General features: G+C 35.2%; 2 protein-coding genes across 2 annotated transcripts; both read right to left on the minus strand.

Annotated features, from left to right (window-relative positions):
* On the minus strand, nt 3,585–3,944 carry LOC107646406 (uncharacterized mitochondrial protein AtMg00810-like). The gene is made up of 2 exons (XM_016350591.1): nt 3,731–3,944; nt 3,585–3,667 (listed from the first exon to the last, which is right to left on the minus strand). Exons 1-2 carry the CDS (start codon nt 3,942–3,944, stop codon nt 3,585–3,587), a joined length of 297 nt encoding a protein of 98 aa, XP_016206077.1.
* On the minus strand, nt 6,764–16,432 carry LOC107647982 (germin-like protein subfamily 1 member 7). Its single transcript, XM_016352014.2, has 4 exons — nt 16,419–16,432; nt 10,682–10,685; nt 7,598–7,725; nt 6,764–7,447 (listed from the first exon to the last, which is right to left on the minus strand). The coding sequence occupies exons 3-4, from the start codon at nt 7,713–7,715 to the stop codon at nt 6,897–6,899; spliced, it is 669 nt and encodes a 222-aa protein (XP_016207500.1). The 5' UTR covers nt 7,716–7,725; nt 10,682–10,685; nt 16,419–16,432; the 3' UTR covers nt 6,764–6,896.

A 19,977-nucleotide genomic window follows, 5' to 3' on the forward strand; every position in this document is an offset into this window, starting at 1 on the left:
ATATCTAATATCATTTAATTATTTTTTAATTATTCTCCACATACAAGCATTTTACCCATACAAGTCATACAAGTTTATATATTCTATTTCACGTTAGATACGCCTCTTCTAGCACGTCAATTTCACGTGCCTTCTAATTTAACAGATTTTTTAATCAACGCACGCACGTTTTTCTTCGTGCCGTTACTGCACGTTTTTCTTCTTCTTCTAATTTAACAGATTTTTCAATCAACGCGCGCACGTTCTTCTTCATGCTGTTACTGCACGTTCTTCTTCTTCTTCTTCTTCTTCTTCTTCTTCTTCTTCTTCTTCTTCTTCTTCTTCTTCTTCTTCTTCTTCTTCTTCTTCTTCTTCTTCTTCTTCTTCTTCTGCTCTTTCGTTATCGTCGTCACCAACACCACCACCACCACCACCTCCTCCTCCTCCTCCGCCTTTTTTTATTGGAATTTCTTCTCCTCCTTCCTTTTCCTCCTTCTCCTCCTTATCTCGTTGTTGAAGATAATAAATAATTCAACTTCAGATTACCAATTGAACCAAAACAAAATTGATTATTGTTTTGAATCCAATCAAGTAGCTGAGGTGTGGTTTAATTCTAGTTAATTTTTCTGTTAGTAGTTTATAATTCTGTAGGTGAATAATGTTTCATCGTTGATGGTTTGAATTGAATATAATGTAAAAGTTCTGTATTGAAGAAAATATTTTTCTGTATTTGCAGTAAATTTGGGTGTAACACAAAAATATTTGAGTTAACACGAAGATATTTGGGTGTATTCTTTAAGAATTTTCGGTGTATGTGTGCTGATAAATTCTGCATAATTCAAAACTCTTCTTCTCCCTCCTCCTCATCTTCTGCTGCTTCTTCTTTTTTATCATCATCATCATCTTATTTTTTTTCTTATTCATCTTTTTTTTCTTATTTTATATTCTCAAGTTTCTTCTTATTTTACTCTTTTAACAAGAATAAAAATAAAAAAATCAAACAAAGAAGAAGAAGAAACACATAATGGTACAAAATTACTATTGAAAGAGGATGAATTTACATTCGTTCAACTAAAAGAAAGAAAGAAATAAGAAAAAAAAGAACAAAAAAAATGCAATATTAGGAAAAATATTTTTCTGTATTTGCAGCAAATTTAGGTGTAACACGAAGATATTTACGTGTATCATTTAAGAATTTTCGGTGTATGTGTGCTGATAAGTTCTGCATAATTCAAAACTCTTTCTCTTCCTCCTCATCGACTTCTGCTGCTTCTTCTTTTTTTCATCATCATCACCATCTTTTTCTTCTTTTTTACTTATTCATTTTTTCCTTTTTATTTTACCTTCTCAAGTTTCTTGTTATTTTACTCTCTCACCAACACCACCTCCTCCTCCTCCTCCTCCTCTTCTTTCTCCTTCTTTTTTCATTAGAATTTCTTCTCCTTCTTCATTTTCCTCCTTCTCCTCCATCATCAGTTATCTCGTTGTGGAAGATAATGAATAATTCAAGTTCAGATTATCAATTGAATAAGAACGAAATTGATTATTTTGAATCCAATCAAGTGGCTGAGGTGTAGTTCGATTCTAGTTAATGTTTTCGTTAGTAGTTTATGATTCTGTAGGTGAATAATGTTATTTTTGTTTGTGAAAATTGTTGTTCATCGTTGATTTGAATTGAATGTAACGTAAAAGTTTCACATTAAAGAAAATATTTTTCTGTATTGGGTATAACACGAAGATATTTGGGTTTATTGTTTAAGAGTTTTCAGTGGATGTGTGCTGATAAGTTCTGCATAATTCAAAACTCTTCTTCTCCCTCCTCTTCATCTTCTGCTGCTTCTTCTTCTTCTTTTTCATAATCATTATCTTCTTCGTTTTTTTCTTATTAATCTTTTTTTTTCTTGTTTTATCTTTTCAAGTTTCTTCTTGTTTTACTTTTTTAACAAGAATAAAAACAAAAAAATCAAACAAAGAAGAAGAAGAAACACATAATGGTACAAAATTACTTGAAAGAGGATGAATTTACATTTGTTCAACTAATTAAAAGAAAGAAAGAAATAAGAAAAAAAGAACAAAAAAATGCAGCATGAGAGGAAATATTTTTCTGTATTTGGAACAAATTTGGGTGTAACACGAAGATATTTGGGTGTAATACGAAGATACTTGGGTGTATTGTTTAAGAATTTTTTGTGTATATTTGCTAATAAGTTCTGCATAATTCAAAACTTTTTCTCTTCCTCTCCTTCATCTTCTGCTGCTTCTTCTTCTTCATCTTCTTATTTCATATTCTCATAATTCTTCTTGGGAGGAAAAAATCAAATAGAGAAGAAAAAATACATAATGTTACAAAATCAATAGAAAGAGAAGGAGGAAAAAATGCAGCAACAACAACAGTAATAAAAAAACGACGACGAAGATAAAACACACGAAGAAAAAAGAGGAGAAACGTAAAAAAGAAGGAGAAGAAGAAAGAAGAGGATGAGGAGGAGGAAGAATGCGAAGTGCGCTGTAAAAACGGTTGAGTAGTGCGCATGTTAACACACTCCAATGGATGAACGTTCTTTTTGTTGAATTTGACCTAACTTGTATGACTTGAAAACTAAAATGATTTATATGCGTAATACTTTTGCTTATTTTTATTTAATTTTCTACTATGTCCGAATATGCATTTTATTTTGGTATAAGGTTGTTCAGCTTAAATTATTCATCTATCCAAAATACACCAAATTGTTTCTGCACGTACTGCGGTACGGTGCCTCCCTAAGGTACAAGCGAATCCTATTTCTCGAATCGCTAATTAGGTTTGAGTAGCTTCCTCAAGCCACTCTCCGTAGTTCTTAACAATCAACAAGTGTAGGAGTGGGAGCAAATTAAAAACCAGCTTGTGGTCGTTCGGCCACATGGCCACAACTGAACTGAACACACATTTGATGTATGACATGCTATATATTGATGTTGACTTCTAATGAAATTAGATGTGATGAGAACATTAAAACTTCGATGGAATTAAGGAACTATTATTTGTATATGTGAGAAATAAAGTCTATCCAAAGTAGAGAACAATGAAGAAAGAAGAAGAAAATGAATGTTAACTATTACTATCACTCTTCTACAGTAAATTGAAGAGTCTTATTTATACATGAATTCTAGAAGCTACTAACTCTAGTTTCAAAAGTAACTAATGTGGTTAATCATTTTTCCTTTGTATATGCTATTATCCCCCCACAAACTCATGGTGGTTTGAATGCCAACCTGAGTTTGCTTTTAAACTTGTTAAAGCTGGCTAATGACAGAGGCTTTGTTAACACATCTGCCACTTGTTCAGTTGATGGAATATGTGTGACAGCAATAGAGCCTTTGATCACCTTGTCCCGAATAAAGTAGAGATCTAACTCAAAGTGTTTAGTCCGATTATGTAGGATTGGATTATATGCAAGCAACATAGCTGAAATATTGTCACAAAATACAGTGGGGGAAGCTGGGCAAGGCTGATGCAATTCAGCCAGAAGATTTTGAATCCAAATGAGTTCCATGAACACTGCTGCCAGGGCTCTATATTCAGCCTCAGTTGAGCTTCGACTGACCGTGGGTTGTTTGCTGCTTTTTCAAGACACCAGATTTGAACCATAGTACACACAAAATCCAGTTGTAGATTTTCTATCATCAAGATCACTTGCCCAATCTGAGTCTGAAAAAGTAGAAAAACGTAAATCAGTGCATTTATGAAATTGCAATTTGAGCTCAGCAGTACCTGCCAAGTATCTCAGGACTCGTTTAACTGCAACCCAATGTTCTTGGCAGGGGTTGGACATAAATTGACTCAGTTTGTTCACTGAAAAACTGATATCAGGTCGTGTAATTGTTGCATACTGCAACCCGCCCACTATGGAGCGATATAAAGTTGGATTTTCAAAAGGAGTTCCAACATTGGCAATCAATCTAAGAGAGCTTATCATTGGAGTCATACTTGGTTTGGATTCATTCATGCCAGCACGTGTTAGAAGGTTATGTATATATTTAGTTTGGTTCAAAGAAATTAAGGAAGAGGAATGTGTTATAACTTCTATACCTAAGAAAAAGTTGAGCTCACCTAAATCTTTCAATAAAAAGGTAGAATGAAGTTTGCTAAGAACAGTTTTTATTTCAGATTCGTTATCTCCAGTGACAAGCATATCATCAACATAAATAAGAACATAAATAGTAGAATTAGAAGTATATCTAGTAAACAGGGAAGGATCAGATTTTGTTACTGTAAAGCCAAAAGATTGAAGGGTGGAAGTAATTGTTAAGTACCAAGCCCTTGGGGCTTGTTTAAGGCCATAGATGGCTTTATTTAATTTGCATACAAGTTTAGGATTAGAGTGACAGAAACCTGGAGGTTGGGACATAAACACAGTTTCATGAAGAGTTCCATTTAGAAATGCATTGTGAAAATCATCCTAATTGTAACTGGTTTTATAACAGGTGAAAAAATTTGATCAAAGTCAATTCCAGCAGTTTGAAGAAAACCTTTTGCAACCAACCTAGCTTTATGTCTTATGATCTCACCTTTTGCATTCTTTTTAACAGCAAATATCCACTTACAACCAACAACTTTTTCATTTTCAGGTAATTCAACTAAGGACCATGTATCATGATATAATAGTGCTTTATATTCTGTGAGCATAGTATCTCTCCATAAGGGATTGTGGAGAGCACTTTGAATACTTTTAGGCAATAAATCAAAATTAGAAGAGACTGAGAATTTTGCTACCTGAAGAGCTTTTGGAGTTCTATTACCTGTCTTGGACCTTGTCTGCATTGGATGGATATTTTCTGAACGAGTGGTTGTAGATGGGGGGTTTGAGGAAAAAGGCAAATCAATGTGAGTAGAAGTAATCGATATGAGATCTTGGGTAGAAGTTGCTGTCCCATTAGCCTGTGAAGCTGTCTGCATTGGATGTATTTGTTCATGTTCCTCACTATGACGTGTATCACCAGAATTGATGTTGGGCATTGAAGATGAAGGCTCAACAGAAGAGGGATGAATGGATGCAATCTGAGGTAAAAAATCTAAAGCAGTAGCATTGCTAGTGCAAGTTTCATTAATAGTAGTAGAAAAAAAAGAGTGAGATGGAAATTGATGTTCATGAAACACTACATCTCTAGAGACAATTATTTTTCCACTTTTAGTGAGACACTTATATCCTTTTTGATTCAAAGCATAACCTAAAAATAAATAGGATTCAGATCTGTATTCCAATTTATGAGCAGTGTATGAGATGAGAAGCGCCAGAATCAGCATACCAAGATGGATCCGCAATTGTAGCAGGTGTAGCAAGCATTGCTTTGGGATTATGGAATGAGGGAGGTGGAGGGAGTGCATTGTGCATCGAAGAGGTGGGTGAATTTTGTTGTGCATGTTGAAATTGTTGATCAAATCTAAAATAACAGTAACTAGCAATATGCCCCAACTTGCCACAAATTTGACATTGTGGCCGATTTGAGTTCCAAGAACCTCTTCCTCCACGATTTGTTCTTCCTTCACGCCCTCTTCGACCATAAGTGCCTCTATTAGGTGTAGGCGGTGTGTTTCTTGCATAGGCAGAATCAAAATTAGTCTGAGTAGAAGGTTGTGATTGAGTAAAATTGACCTGTACCATTGAGGGTTCTGGTTTCTTAAACCTCTCCACAATGTCTTCTTGAGCCATCAGGAGAGCTTTAAGGTCTGGAATGGAATAGGGTGGATCTTTGGCAGTGACATATGTCAAGAATGACTGATAATCTTCATTTAATCCATCTAAAATGACATTAGTGTATTCTGCATCAGTTAGAGGAGCTCCAACAGTGGCGAGTGCATCCACCACTTTTTTTATTTGAAGAAGATAATTTGATGCTGGACCAGTCTTCTTGATCGATTTCAATTGCAGTTGAAGTTGCCTAATACGAGCTTTTGTTTGTGACGCAAAGTGGGTGTGAAGTCGGCTCCAAATGTCATGTGCAAAAATACAACCAAGAACTCGATGTTTGAACGAGGGATCCAGGGATGAGTAAAGCCAGGAAGAGACATTGTAGTCATCAAGCCTCCATTCTTTATATGTCTTTGTTTCATTTTGTGCCTTTTCATCAGCAGCTGATGCGTATTTTGTTGGAATCTTCTGTTGGTCCAGATGATCTTGAAGTTCTTGACCTGAAATTGTAAGAATAGCTGAATGGCGCCAGGTGAGAAAATTATCATCGTTGAGTTTTTCTGGTAAAGGAACAGAAAGGGGCTTTAGAATTGACACAGAGGGTGATGCTTGAGTAGCAACAGCAGCAGATGATGGATTATTGTTGATAATTTCTGGCTCCATAGATCTTGGGCACTATCTGATACCATGTGAGAAATAAAGTCTATCCAAAGTAGAGAACAATGAAGAAAGAAGAAGAAAATGAATGTTAACTATTACTATCACTCTTCTACAGTAAATTGAAGAGTCTTATTTATACATGAATTCTAAAAGCTACTAACTCTAGTTTCAAAAGTAACTAATGTGGTTAATCATTTTTCCTTTGTATATGCTATTAGTATATATATATTTTTTTAATCAGCTAAAGGATGGACATGGACGTGAAGTTTAAGTCGCATCAAAATTTAGAGTACTAAATGTTAACAATTATCGCATGATCTCTTAAGTCTGCCACATTATGGGAGAGTGGTAACGCTTTGAAAAAATTGACCGGATAAGCATAATTTTTTATTTTATTTTATTTTATTTTATTAAAATCACACACTAAAATTAAATTAAATCAAAGCAGAACATGAAATACAACGTAGTGCATGTGAATTATAACCCTCATGCGTTTTATTATTACAGGGAACTGCATGAGGCATATGCATAACATACACTAAAAGTACAAGTAGAATTATTCAATGATGAGTGCTCTCTGTCGTCAAACTAGTTGTTATCATACGAAAACTGCTTTTGGAGATAGTTGATTACCTTGTTGTCCACTTGGAAAGCTTTAGCCAAAATTTCAGAAGAAATAGGTGGAGTAGATCCAAACACAGCATTTGAAATTGTGATAATACCTGGATTTTGACTGTTAAGAGCAGCAAAAGCTAAAGCGTTGCTATTACCGATGTTAAATTGGAAGTGCATAAGGCCAATTGGGAACACAAACACATCACCTTTGTTGAGCACTTTGGTAAAAAGTCGGTTGGTGTTGTTCTGATTGGAAGTCACAAATCCAACTAAGAGAGTTCCTTGAATAACTGTCAATATCTCAGTGGCTCGAGGGTGAGTGTGAGGAGGAATTAAACCCTTAGGTCCAAAATCTATGCGAGCAAGTGATATACCCAATGTATTGAGTCCTACTAGTTCGTTAACTGTGACTGGAGTTGCTTTTGACCCAAATTTGTTAAGAACATTTCCAGGATCTACGTGCTTGAAAAAATCCTCAGGTACCACAAGTTTAGGGTCTTTGCAAAATTTTCCATTCACAAATACTGCAAAGTGAAAAATCTTATATTAAAAACAACTAGTCATAAGATGCTTAGCTTAACCATAATATTGAAAGGAAACTAATTGAAATTTAATTTGAGTAACAAAAACTATGTGATTATGTGGAGAATATGAATGTATATATGCACAGATACCAGCGTTTTTGATGCCATTGGGGACAGCAACACAAAAGTCTTGGAGAGAGCTGGGATCATAGGCAGAGGCAAAAGAGGCCAGAGCCAAGAATGCAACCAGCAAGTATGTAGCTTTCATTTTTATTTTGCTACCTTCTATATATCTATAGTTTTGCATATAATTTCTTGTTAATTGTGTGAGAGACTTGAATATCTTCTGCATGGAAAGCTCGCTATTTATAGCATGGAACCATTGAAGTGGCTTTGCAATTTAACCACGCTACAGGTAATTAATAGCGTTTGAAAGAGAGACAAAGACTGAGATTGAGATATAAAGACAGAAAAATATTTTAATAGTGTTTGGTGTAAAGTGAGAGATAGAGATTAAAATAAAAATAAACCTCTAATTTAATTTGCACAAAAGGTAAAGTTAGAATTAATTAATTAACATGGGAGTATTTTAGGTATAAAATATTATTAAAGTTTCAGTCTTCTGTGTCTCCACTTTTTGAAAGTACTGAAATATTGAAATTTTAGAGAACAAGCCTAAAATTTTAGTACTAATCTCTGAGCCAACAAATATAATACTGAGTCTCAATCTTCCAATTTCCATCCTAATACCTCAAAACAAACGCTACCTAATATTATTCTACAGTATTTGCATTGTGGAACCATTCTTCAACAACTATGTGCATGCTAGTCCAAATAATACATTTTAAAATATAGTCATGCTACATATCCATGTAATTTGTATTCAAGTCCATCTAAGTTGGCCCAACACAAAAAAAAATCCAATACCATTAAATGAGTGTATATAACACGCACCCCAAACCCCCCAAAACGTTAACATTTATTCGCGCTTCATTATGAAAAAATATTCCTTCTTCTTCAACACGCACGAAACCGCTACTCTTCGAATCTCTCTCAAAATCACTCAAACTTCACTCACGTTCTTTGCAGAAACCGTTACTGGAGAAGAATCGCGAGAAGATTTTGCAAGGAAGAAGCAAAAACTAATGAAAACAGCAAAAGAGACTGCGAAAGGTATGAGAAAAACTAATGTTCATTTAAAATCTTGCAATTTCGCGTTTCTCCTAGTTGCATTTTAGGTTCACTGGATTGAGTTGCTTCGTTTAGTAGATCGAAGTATTCTGATTCCATTTTTACAGCGTAACTAGGGCTTCGAATGAAATGTGTTCTTATTTTCATTCAATTCAGTGGAGTTGCTAATTTTGATTCACTTGATTGTTAGTCTGTTCAGTTGACTTCTTTTGCATGGAGAAATACTATTCTTGATGATTGAATGTTTATAATGATTTATTCAGCACATGAATGGTGTTCTGTTCAGTGAGCTTGGTGATTTTCATTCACTTGATAGTTAGTGTGTTCAGCTAGCTTCTTTTGCATGCAGAAATACTTTTCTAGCTGTTTCATTATTTATCATGTTTTATTCAGTATATCAATGGAGTTCGGTTCAATGGGCTCGGATATTTTCATTCACTTGATTAAAATATGTATGCTTGTACTTGTTGGTGTATTGAGTGAAGTATTGACCAAATTTTTTTGTCCTTACAGAAAAAATGAAGACAATGGTGACAAAGAAGGACAAGCCGCGCTATAACGTAAGCACATTAAATATATTTATCTGCTTTCATTCGAATAAAATCTATTTTTTATTATAAATATATCATCACATTCTGTTTGAAAACTTGCAAAAAACTCACGATTGCAGATGCCAAACAAAGGCAATAGCAATAGTGTTCAAGAATTTGAGTAAAAAAAAGAAAGATATAGTTGAAGAAATAGGATTCGGTGCCCTGGCACATGTCCCGAAAATGAATGTCTCTCACGCTCTCTTGAGAGAATTGATTGATTGCTATAATGAGTATCATGGATGCCTGAAAACTCTCCATAGGAAAATATACATAACACCTCGCAAGATGGCAGCTGCACTGAGCATAAGCCATGATGGTAATACACTTTTCACTTTCTGTTTATTTTTGGTTCATTACTTCCTTTGATTTTGGTTCATTAAAGAACAGAAAATTAAACTGAGTCTTTTTGGCTGATTTGTTGCTATTAAAATATTGCAGGGAATCGTTTTCCTGAAAAGGTTGAGTATGGCAAATTGAATGAGCCAGACAAGGCAATATTTGACAGCCTCAAATGTGTTGCGTTGGCATATTTGACAAAGTCTAACTTGGATATGAGTGTTGAAGGGGAGGAGAACCGGCAAAAATTCCGGAGGACTTTTGTCGTTTTCGTACAGAAGTGCTTCTTGCTGCCAACAACGGTAAGCATGGCCTCCACGATCCATAAGCCTCCTATCTTTCATGTGGATAACATCCGACAGTGGGATTGGGCAAATCATGTGCTCAGCTTCTTGAGGAAGGGAATTGAAAACAAGAGAAAGGGAAAGAAACAGTTCCTTGATGGCTGTGTTTTTGTTTTTATGCTAATTTATTTCCATGAAACTAAGTTCCATCGCTTGGATGCACCTGATGCTCCCCCGCCACCGTGGATGGCCCACTAGACAAAGAAGATGATGCTCGACCGGATTACTCAGGAAGCAACAAACAAAATGGTAAATTAAACAAAAATTTTTCCCTAAAATTTTGTTTCAGATGCTTCTAAAAATACTCTGCTAACTAAATAAGCTTGTGTTTTAGGTTATAATTAATTTATTTCTCCTAGTTACATTTTAAGTTTATTGGATTGAGTTGCTTGATTTAGTAGATCGACTTATTCTGAAATGTATTTTTATTTTCTTTCTGTCCAGTGAAGTTTCTAATTTTTATTCACTTGATTGTTAGTGTGTTCATTTGAATCTTTGTGCATGCAGAAATATTTTTCTTGATGATTAAATGTTTATCACATTTTATTCACCACATGAATGTTGTTCGGTTTAGTGGGGTTTGTAATTTTGATTCACCTAATTGTTAATGTGTTCAGTTGAGTCTTTGTGCATGCAGAAATGTTTTTCTTGATGATTGAATATTTATCACGTATTATCAGCACATGAATGGTGTTCGGCTCAATGAATCTGCTCATTTTGATTCACCTGATTGTTATTGTATTTGCTCATTTCAGATGCTTCTAAAATACTATGCTAACTAAATAAGTTTGTGTTTTAGGGAATTCTGTATAGAAAGCAAATAAAGGAGAAAAAAATAAAAAGAAAGAAGATGGAGAAGAAACCAACTTTTTTGAAGTGGAAAGAGAAAGGAAAAGGGAAGAAAGAAGAAAAGAAAATTGTTGATCTGGATTCTTCTTTGGAAGAAGACACATTTTCCGAATTTAAATCCGAAGCTGAATCCGAATCCGACAAAACACTGCCAGCCAAGAGAACAAGACAACAGAGGGTGGTTAAAAAACAAAAGATTGTTGAGACAGATTCAAAAACAACAAGAGAAACTGAAAGCAATAACACGGATTTAGAAAGCAGAAGTGAATCTAAAAACCAGTAAGTTTGATGTTCATATTGGTTTCATTTTACTTGTATTTGGTCAAAATTATTCTTATGCGCTTGTTCTTATGTATTGCAGAGAAGAAGAAATTGAAAAAACAGCCACAAAGAAAAGAAAACAACCATAGAAGGTGGTTAAAAAAGAAAGCAAAAAAAGGAAGCCTATGCCGACGGATTCAGAGAGCACAAGCCAATCTGAAAGCCAGTAAGTATTGAGTGATGCTCATTTATTTGATTGTATGATATTCATCTAGTTTAGTTTTTCTTTTTTTTGCTAAAAATTGTTTATGTATGTGACGGAGAAAAAATATCGGTAAAGATTTTGACAAAAATTATCGCGTTGCAAGTATAGTTCTAAACCGACAATTTAACCTCAATCAATGTTTAAATTGTTTGTCACAAATACAAACCCAATAAAATTAACTGAAGTATTCAAACCTCGGGTCGTCTCTCAAGGAATTGCAGAGAAGTGCATTTATTATTGGTTATGAGATTGTATCTTTTTTTTTTTTTGAGTTTAATAAGCAAGGAATGTAAATAACAAGAAAATAAACTAACAACTAAGAAAAGTCCTAGCAAAGGTTGAGAATCGGAGCTCCTATCCTCATTATCATTGTCAATTGTGATGGTAGTTGCAAATTACTCTCACTTAGTTATCCTCTAACAATTGAACGAAAGTCAAGTGAGCAAATCAACTTGAGTTCACAAGTCCTAATCAAACACTAGAGTTAGTGAAGCTCAAGCCAACTAGCAACTTTTAATCACCAACCAACAAGAGACTTTGACAATTCAAGAGTCTCCAAATTAATCAATCCAAGTTAAGAACATGAAAATCTAATTTAAAATCTAACCAAGCATTTTATCAAACACTTGGTAGGCACAAAATAAAAGCATAGAAAAGCAATGAGAGAATATAAAATCTAAAACTAACAATTGTAAGGAATCAATAATAACAAATGAAGAAAGAGGCAATAAACATGAAATACTTCAAATTGTATTAAATAGAAAATTGAATCTAACATGAAGAGTTCATAAACTAAATTGGAAAAATAAAGAAATCAACTAGAGAAGTCAAACTAAGATGCTAGAATAATAGAATGTAGAATAGAAACTAAATTAAAGCAAGATGGAAATCTGAATTGAAGAAGAAATAGAACTAAAAATCCTAAAACCTAGAGAGAGGAGTGAACCTCTCTCTCTAGAAAACTACATCAAAACCTAATAATTGTGTGAAATGATAAGTGAATGATTCCCTCATCCAGCTCCACTCTATAGCCTCTAATCTTCACTTTCGGGCTTGGAACTGGGCCAAAAGCAGCTCAGAAATCGCCCCCAATATTTTCTGTTTAATGCAGCATGTGATGCTCTGTCACGCGTACGTGTCAGCCACGCGTACGTGTCGATGAACAAATTCCTGGTCACGCGTACGCATCATCCACGCGTACGCATCGATTGCCTGCTACACTGGTCATGTGTACGCGTCGCTACCAGATTCTGAAATACTTGATTTCTTGTATTCCTTCCACTTTTGCATGCTTCCTTTCTATCCTCTAAGCCACTCCTGCCATATAAAACCTGAAAACACTGAACACACATAGCACGGCATCGAACGTTAATAAGAGAGGATTAAAATTAGCAAATTTAAGGCCAAAGAAGCATGTTTTCAACCATAGCACAAAATTAGGAAGGAAAATGTAAAACATACGAATTCTATGAATAAGTGTGAGAATAATGGATAAAATCCACTCAATTCAGCTTAAAATGTACCACGAAATAGTGGTGCATCAGTATGCTTGTTAAGTAAATTACAAATGTGATATTATTCAGTAGAGTTGGTCAAGTTGATTCATTTAATTGTCAACTATTTAGTTGAGTCCTTTTTCATGCAGAAATATTTTTCTTGATGATTGAATGTCTATCACTTTTTATTCAGCACATGAATTGCGTTCGGTTTAGTGGGCTTTGTAATTTTTGTTCACTTGATTGTTAGTGTCTTTACTTGTCCTTTTACATGCACAAATATTTTTCTTGATGATTGAACGTATATCACGTTTTATTCAGCACATGAATTGAGTTCAGCTCAGTCGTGTTGCTCATTTTTATTCACTTGATTGTGTCTTCAGTTGGGTCCTTTCACATTAGAAATGTTTTTCTTGCTGATATTTGTCTCCAGTATAAATTCGATGTGTTTGTCTATGTTGCAGAGAAAAAGAAATTGAAAAAACACCCATAATGAAAAGAAAACAATCGGGGAGGGTGGCCAAAAAACAAACCAAATCAGGAAAGCTTGTTTTGACAGATTCAGAGAGCAAACCTGAATTTAACAAGGAGTAAGTTTCTCGAATCATGTCTTTGGTTATTCATGCTTTCGTTTTAGGTTCATTGATACTTATTTTATGAATTTTCAGAATTAAACAAGAAAAATACAGCATTGCGAAAAGAAGAAAATAGGCATTGTAGATGTTAAGAGAAAAAAGATCAAAGAGAAGAAATGATGGAGCTCACACAAAAAATGTTACTCCCGATAGGTTTGACTCAACAGATGCACAAAATGATTTCTCTGAGACGTAAGATTCGGTTTCTTATATTGAGTTCTTTTTCTTTGTTTGTTAACTTTTGCTACAACCTTTTCTAATTCCTCTAGATTCACTGAGTAATATTTATTTATCTTGCTTAGATTGCCGATTGTAAATTTGGGTAGCGAACCTATCTTACAGACTCAGGCGAGCTCCACACCATCTATGAATGCATCGGACAATACCAGGTAAATTTGTTCATGGCAGGCTTTAGTTTCGGTTCAATGGGTTCTAGAAATGAATTTCATGTGTTTCTAAACCTCTCTTTTAATTTTGGCTGCTGATTTTAATTTGGTATCTTTTTTATTAGGAAAAATACCCCGGAAACCACGATAAAAGTTTTTAGAAGAAATAAAATCCATCAAAAATAGAGTTTTAAACCTCCACCAGTGTAAGTTTAAAATATTTATGTTTCTCTTTTAGATTTAGGTAATAAATTTTATTTAATTAATCACACGGAATCGTGTTTAAATGTCAGTAGCACTACACCTGATTTTGACCTACAAATCATTGAGATTCGAGCAGAAACTCGTTCTCAACCTTTGAAAATGTGAGTTTTTCAATGTGCAGATTTTAGATTCTCAAAATATATTCTAATTATTCAGCATTAACTTCTTCCTTCTTTACATTCCTTAGAGATCCTATTGCGGTGTCTCTTCCGAGTTCTCTTAAGGAAGAGTTACTCAAAGATGACTATATCTATGTCCCTTCTGATAATGAGTAAGTTGTGCATAAAATTATATTTATTAATTTTAATGGTATAAGATAATAGTTTGGGGTCATTATTGAACTGTTTTCTGTTTAACACAGCAGCTCTTTGAAAATGCAACAGCAGCCTTGCAAAGAAACACCGGCACAAAAATCAGAACAAGAAGCACCTGTTGATGTGTAAGTTTTACTGCTTGTACAAATATTGATAATTTTGGTTCACTACATGATTTAATTGTGGTTCAGTTGAACCCAAAAATGAATTCAATGAGTTCTTATTTTTGGACTCTCTTCTGTTTCTTACAGCTGCCTTGCGAAACTCGAAAAGTAGGCTGCGGAGGAATCTTCCCCGAGGAAGACGGAGCCAAAAGCTCCATTGAATGTGTAAGTTTTAATTAATATCATTTTTTATAATATTATGTGTTATATATTGCTTTTTCATTGTTCCTTTAAGTTGTAATTAGAATTTTTTTTATTAGTTTTAATGGTATAGGATAATAATTCTGGGTCGTTATTGAACTCTTTTCTGTTTAATACAACATCCCTCCCGAAGAACACCAGCAACCATGCCAAGAAACTCCAGCGGGATGACAATTGGAAGAAGAAGCACAACCTGATTTGTATGTTTTCTACTTGTTCAAATCTGGATAATTTCGGTTCACTACTTTGTTTGATTTTGGTTCACTATTTTGTTTAATCCAGAAATTACTCTCTCTACTGTCTTACTGTGCTGCTCATCCTAGGCAATGGGAAGATGATGTGCCTTCCTTCAGCCTTTGGATCCCCCAGCATCTCAACTGACTCCCCCGTCTCAAGTGACACTGACTCAACCAACTTAGCCCTCTGAGCCAACGGTGTCAGAGCTTGAAGTCTAGGCAGACGTGGTGGTAGATGCTGGAATGACAGCGGCATTAAAGTTTGCTGAAGCAACAAGTGTCGAGATGAGCTTCACAGCTGCTGAAGTTTACAAAACTACAGAGAAAGAAAAAGAAATCACGGAGGAGTTGAAGGAGAAGTGTTATCATTTGATGACACATGTCAAAGAAACCAAAGATAGTACCGATGAATATGACCCCTTATTCATCTTGAACCATCAAGCGAATTTCGAGGGGCTTAGACATCACTTCATGTATCTAAAACATGTGGAAATCACGGTAAAATCTTTGCCTATTGCGTTAACATTAATAATTTTTCTAAGAGCATATACCCATTTTGGTCCTCAAAGAATTTTAAACTGGACACTTTAGTCCCCAACTAAAATTAATTACTCTATTGGTCCCTAACAATTAATTCCGTCAGTCACTTAGGTCCTTTACTCCGTTAACTCTAACGGAGGACAAAATAGTCCCTGACAACTCTGACAGGGGACAAAATGGTCCCTGACAACTCTAACAAGGGACAAAATGATCCCTAACCCCTTTATTCGAAAACGACACTGTTGTTTCCCAATTTTTATCATATCTCGCATAACCCTAACATTCATACTCTCCTTCTTCACCTTCACAGTCTTCTTTTCCATCTTTTCCTTCCTCCTCTTTAGCTCCAAGATTAAGCTATGGTATAATTGTCACACGTATCGCACCTACCTCAACATGTCATGGACCACACACTTCCTAAATCTCTGCACTTCACCCACCAAAAGCATCCACTTCCACGTCTTCGATAACATCACCTCCAACCCCGACAGGTCCACGACATCCTCAAGACCAAGTTCCACAACTACTCCAAGGGCACGCCTTTCTCCACTCTCCGGCAAGCAATATAGATTATTGGACATTAGGACATCATGAGAAGATTCTCCTTCGAAATCATATGCAAATTCTCATTTGAAATAGACACCGAGAGCTTCATTCCTTCTTTTCCAGAGTCCAAGTTGGCAGACAGCTTTGACCTCGCATCCAAGCTATCAGTACAACGAGCAATGTCGTCGTTGCCGCTCATATGGAAACTAAAGCGATTACTGAACATTGGTTCGGAGAAGAAGCTGAAGGAAGCGATCGGAGTGGTGGACAATATGGTCATGGAGATGATAGGGCAGAGGAAGAGGGAGATGGCAATGACAACGACAACGACGAGTCTTAACAAATCAGACTTGCTGTCTAGATTCATGGGATCCATCGAAGACGATAACTAGTTGAGAGACATAGACATTAGTTTCCTGAGTATGAATTGGTTGAGAACAAGTTGATGATTTTTTTCTTGTGAACATTAAATTTATAGAGTGTGCATTGTGTAGTTTGAAGTTACACTGTTAGACTGCTAGTGTTATGCGAGATATGATGAAAATTGGGAGAGAACAGTGTCATTTCCGAACAGAGGAGATCAGGGACCATTTTGTCCCCTATTAGAGTTGTCAGGGACTATTTTGTCCTCCGTTAGAGTTAACAGAGTAAAGGACCTAAGTGACTGACGAAATTAATTGTTAGGGACCAATTGAGTAATTAATTTTAGTTAAGGACTAAAGTGTCCAGTCTGAAATTCTTTGAGGACCAAAATGGGTATATACTATTTTTCTAAAGACTCTAATACCGCATATCTCAGAAATGTTCTTCCTGTAGGTTGGTCAATACACATTGCATAGTTCTCAACGACATGAAATGTCCCCGGTTTGAGAAAGATATATATTGTGTGTCAACAGATATTGTGGTAAGCCAATTTTTTTATTCCCTGCTGATTGAATGTGTATAACGTTTTATTCAGCACATGAATTGCGTTTGGTTCAGTGGTATTGGTCATTTTTATTCACTTGATTGTTTGTGTCTTCAATTATGTCCTTTTGCATGTAGAAAATGTTTTTCTTGATGATAAAATGTGTATCACGTTTTATTCAGCACATGAATTACATTCGGTTCAGTGAAGTTTGTCATTTTCGTTCACTTGATTGTTAGTGTCTTCAGTTATGTCCTTTTATTCAGCACATGAATGGTGTTTTACTGGTTCTTTTCTTATTTAACTGAGGTTTGTTTTGCAGATGTTTATGTTGGGAAACCATGGCGAGAAGTACATTGATCCAAAGACCAAGAAGGCCTACCGGTACGATGTCGATCGATATGCACACCAACGCTAGTTTCTTGACAAATGAAAACTCACATCGCATCTATTTGTAAGTCGTGATTTCTAAACCTTCTTTGATAATTCTCTCGTTTGCTATCATTTGGACTGAGATATTCTATCATTTTTTCAAACTTCAGCTGTTTGTGCCGATTTGCAATGGAGGAAACTGGTGGTTGTGGATTGCCGATGTCCGAAAAAAAGGCATTCTATGTGCTTGACCCCGTGAACAAGAACAAGAATGAAATACCTAATTTGAGGATTAAACTGAACAAATTTGTTATAAGTTATTTAAATGTTTCCCTTGTTGATTCAATGCTTTTGATGTTTTATTCAAGTCATGATTTGTGTTCGGTTCAGTGAAGTTGCTAATTTTGATTCACCTAATTTTAGGTCACCTTTTTTTTTATCACTTTTAGGGATTAATAATATCCCATATGAGAGTTTACACTGGGACGGAACCCATAATGGAGGACGAAGATGGAGAAGAAACAGAGTATATCAGGCTCAATGGTCAAAGTACAAGGTAAAAATCTTTCTCTTCTATAATGCTATTTTTAATGTGTTTTATTTTGTATATTATTAATCATATTTTACTTAAATTCTTTCTTAGCTATGACTGTGGCATATACATCATGAAATGGCTTGAAACAATTAATCCTCGAAAGATCAAAAGCAGAAGAGGTATCAATATAAAGCTAAGACACAAGTAAGTAGTTTCTAAATTAATAAAATTCTTTCATTTCTTATTTCAGTTGGGTTCATTTCTTATGTAACTAATTCATTTCAATTGAAATTTAGGAAGAGATTGATGCTTTTAGGCTTGAATATGGTCCAAATATTCTGTTCCACAAACTGTACAAAATGAAAGACCAAGTCATTCGAGTATGTGAAGCAATAAGACTCCCGAAACCATCTGCTGCCCTCTCCAATCCTTTTTGTAAATTCACGTCTGGGGATATATATAGTAGTAAATAGGATATACTTTGTTTCACTGGTTGTAATTAACACTATTTTGTTTAAAAAAGCAAACACTGCTTCTTTCAATATATATATCTGAATATTAATGTAAATCTTAATGTATATATCTAATGTTAATGTTAATGTATATATCTAATGTTAATATTTATATCTGATTCAAAATGTATATATCTGTTGGAACTGTCTACCTACTGTTATGTTCCAGGATCACAGTGAATGGAATCAGGGTATTTATCAAATATTAAGAACCCCAAATAAATAAATGAACCGAAATTAATACACACAGTGAACCAAAAAAATGCGTATATCAATAGAGCAGAGAGATAATTTGAAAAAATGTATATATCATTATTCAGTTTCAGAAACACCTGAACTCTCTGACATAGCAGAATAAATTGACTATTCAATACCAAGGTTCTGAAAATCAGACCGGACCGGCCGATTTAACCGGATTAACCGGAAACCGGTCATCTAGCTGGTCCAGTTGATACTCAAAACTGACTTGCAAAAAATCGGCTAAAAAACTGGCCGAACCGGTGGTTAACCGATGAACTGAGCAAACCGGCTAGGTTTTCTTAATGTCCGGTTTTGTTTTCTTTCTCAAAAACGGCGTCGTTTTGACACCAAAAACAAAAAAAAGAACAAAACCCAATTGCACCCAGTCCCAAATCAACCCTAACGCGTAACCTACTAACCCTCTCCCTTCTGAAATCATTTTCTTCCTCTCCCAGCCGTCTCCTATCCAGCACCGCAATCTCTCTCTCCGTCGTCTTCCCCTTCCCTTCGCCTGCACAAGCTTGTCGCCCCAGCCCCACCTTTTTCTCTCTGTGTGACTCCAACCTAACACTAAATCTCTTTCCACCCGCCGCCTGCTCCGGTCGCCGAAAACCCAATATCAGAGGAGCACCCAGCCACGCCCCCACCATCAGCCCCCGGCGTCAGTGCGGTTGTTGCCATCCTCGTCTTCTCCTCTCAAAGGTCTATTCTTCTCCTCGCGTCCCCCTGTTCTCTTCGCCCTGTCTCTGCTGGCAGCTCTGTTCTCCTCGCCGTTGCGAGTGTGTCTACTTGGTTGTCTTCTCTTCGCAAGTCACCTCCGTTTCACTGCTCGGTCATCATCCCTAATAAGCACTCATCTACTCCTCCTTGAGTTGCTTTTTTTTTCTTGTTAATTTTTTAGATTGTTGTTGTATATATTCTGATTTCTGATTTTTGAGTTAATTATATGGATTAGGTTAATTGTATGGATATTGAATTCTGAATTAATTTTATAGATATTGGAATTTAAGATTCTCTTCTCAGGTCTTTATCATTTCAAGTTGGTTAATTGGATTTCTTAGCCCCTTTTGAGTTTTGAACCTCTTGACTACTTAGCAATTTAGCAATTTGATCTTTGTTTATTTAATTTTTTCAGTGATTTCTTGAAATTGTAAGATTGATTTTTTTCTGAGTTGTTGATTCTGGGTTATGGTGCAATGTTTCTATCATTGTTTATGCTGTTGTTATAGTTTTATTATTATTTTTATGAAATTGGAATACCTGTTGTGGTATTATATGCACTTTGATTTTTGTTAGTTATGAATGTTAATTTTTAAAATTGTTTTTGAATTTTTAATGGATAA

Source organism: Arachis ipaensis, chromosome B06, assembly GCF_000816755.2.
Source record: "Arachis ipaensis cultivar K30076 chromosome B06, Araip1.1, whole genome shotgun sequence".
NCBI classification, from domain to species: Eukaryota; Viridiplantae; Streptophyta; class Magnoliopsida; order Fabales; family Fabaceae; genus Arachis; species Arachis ipaensis.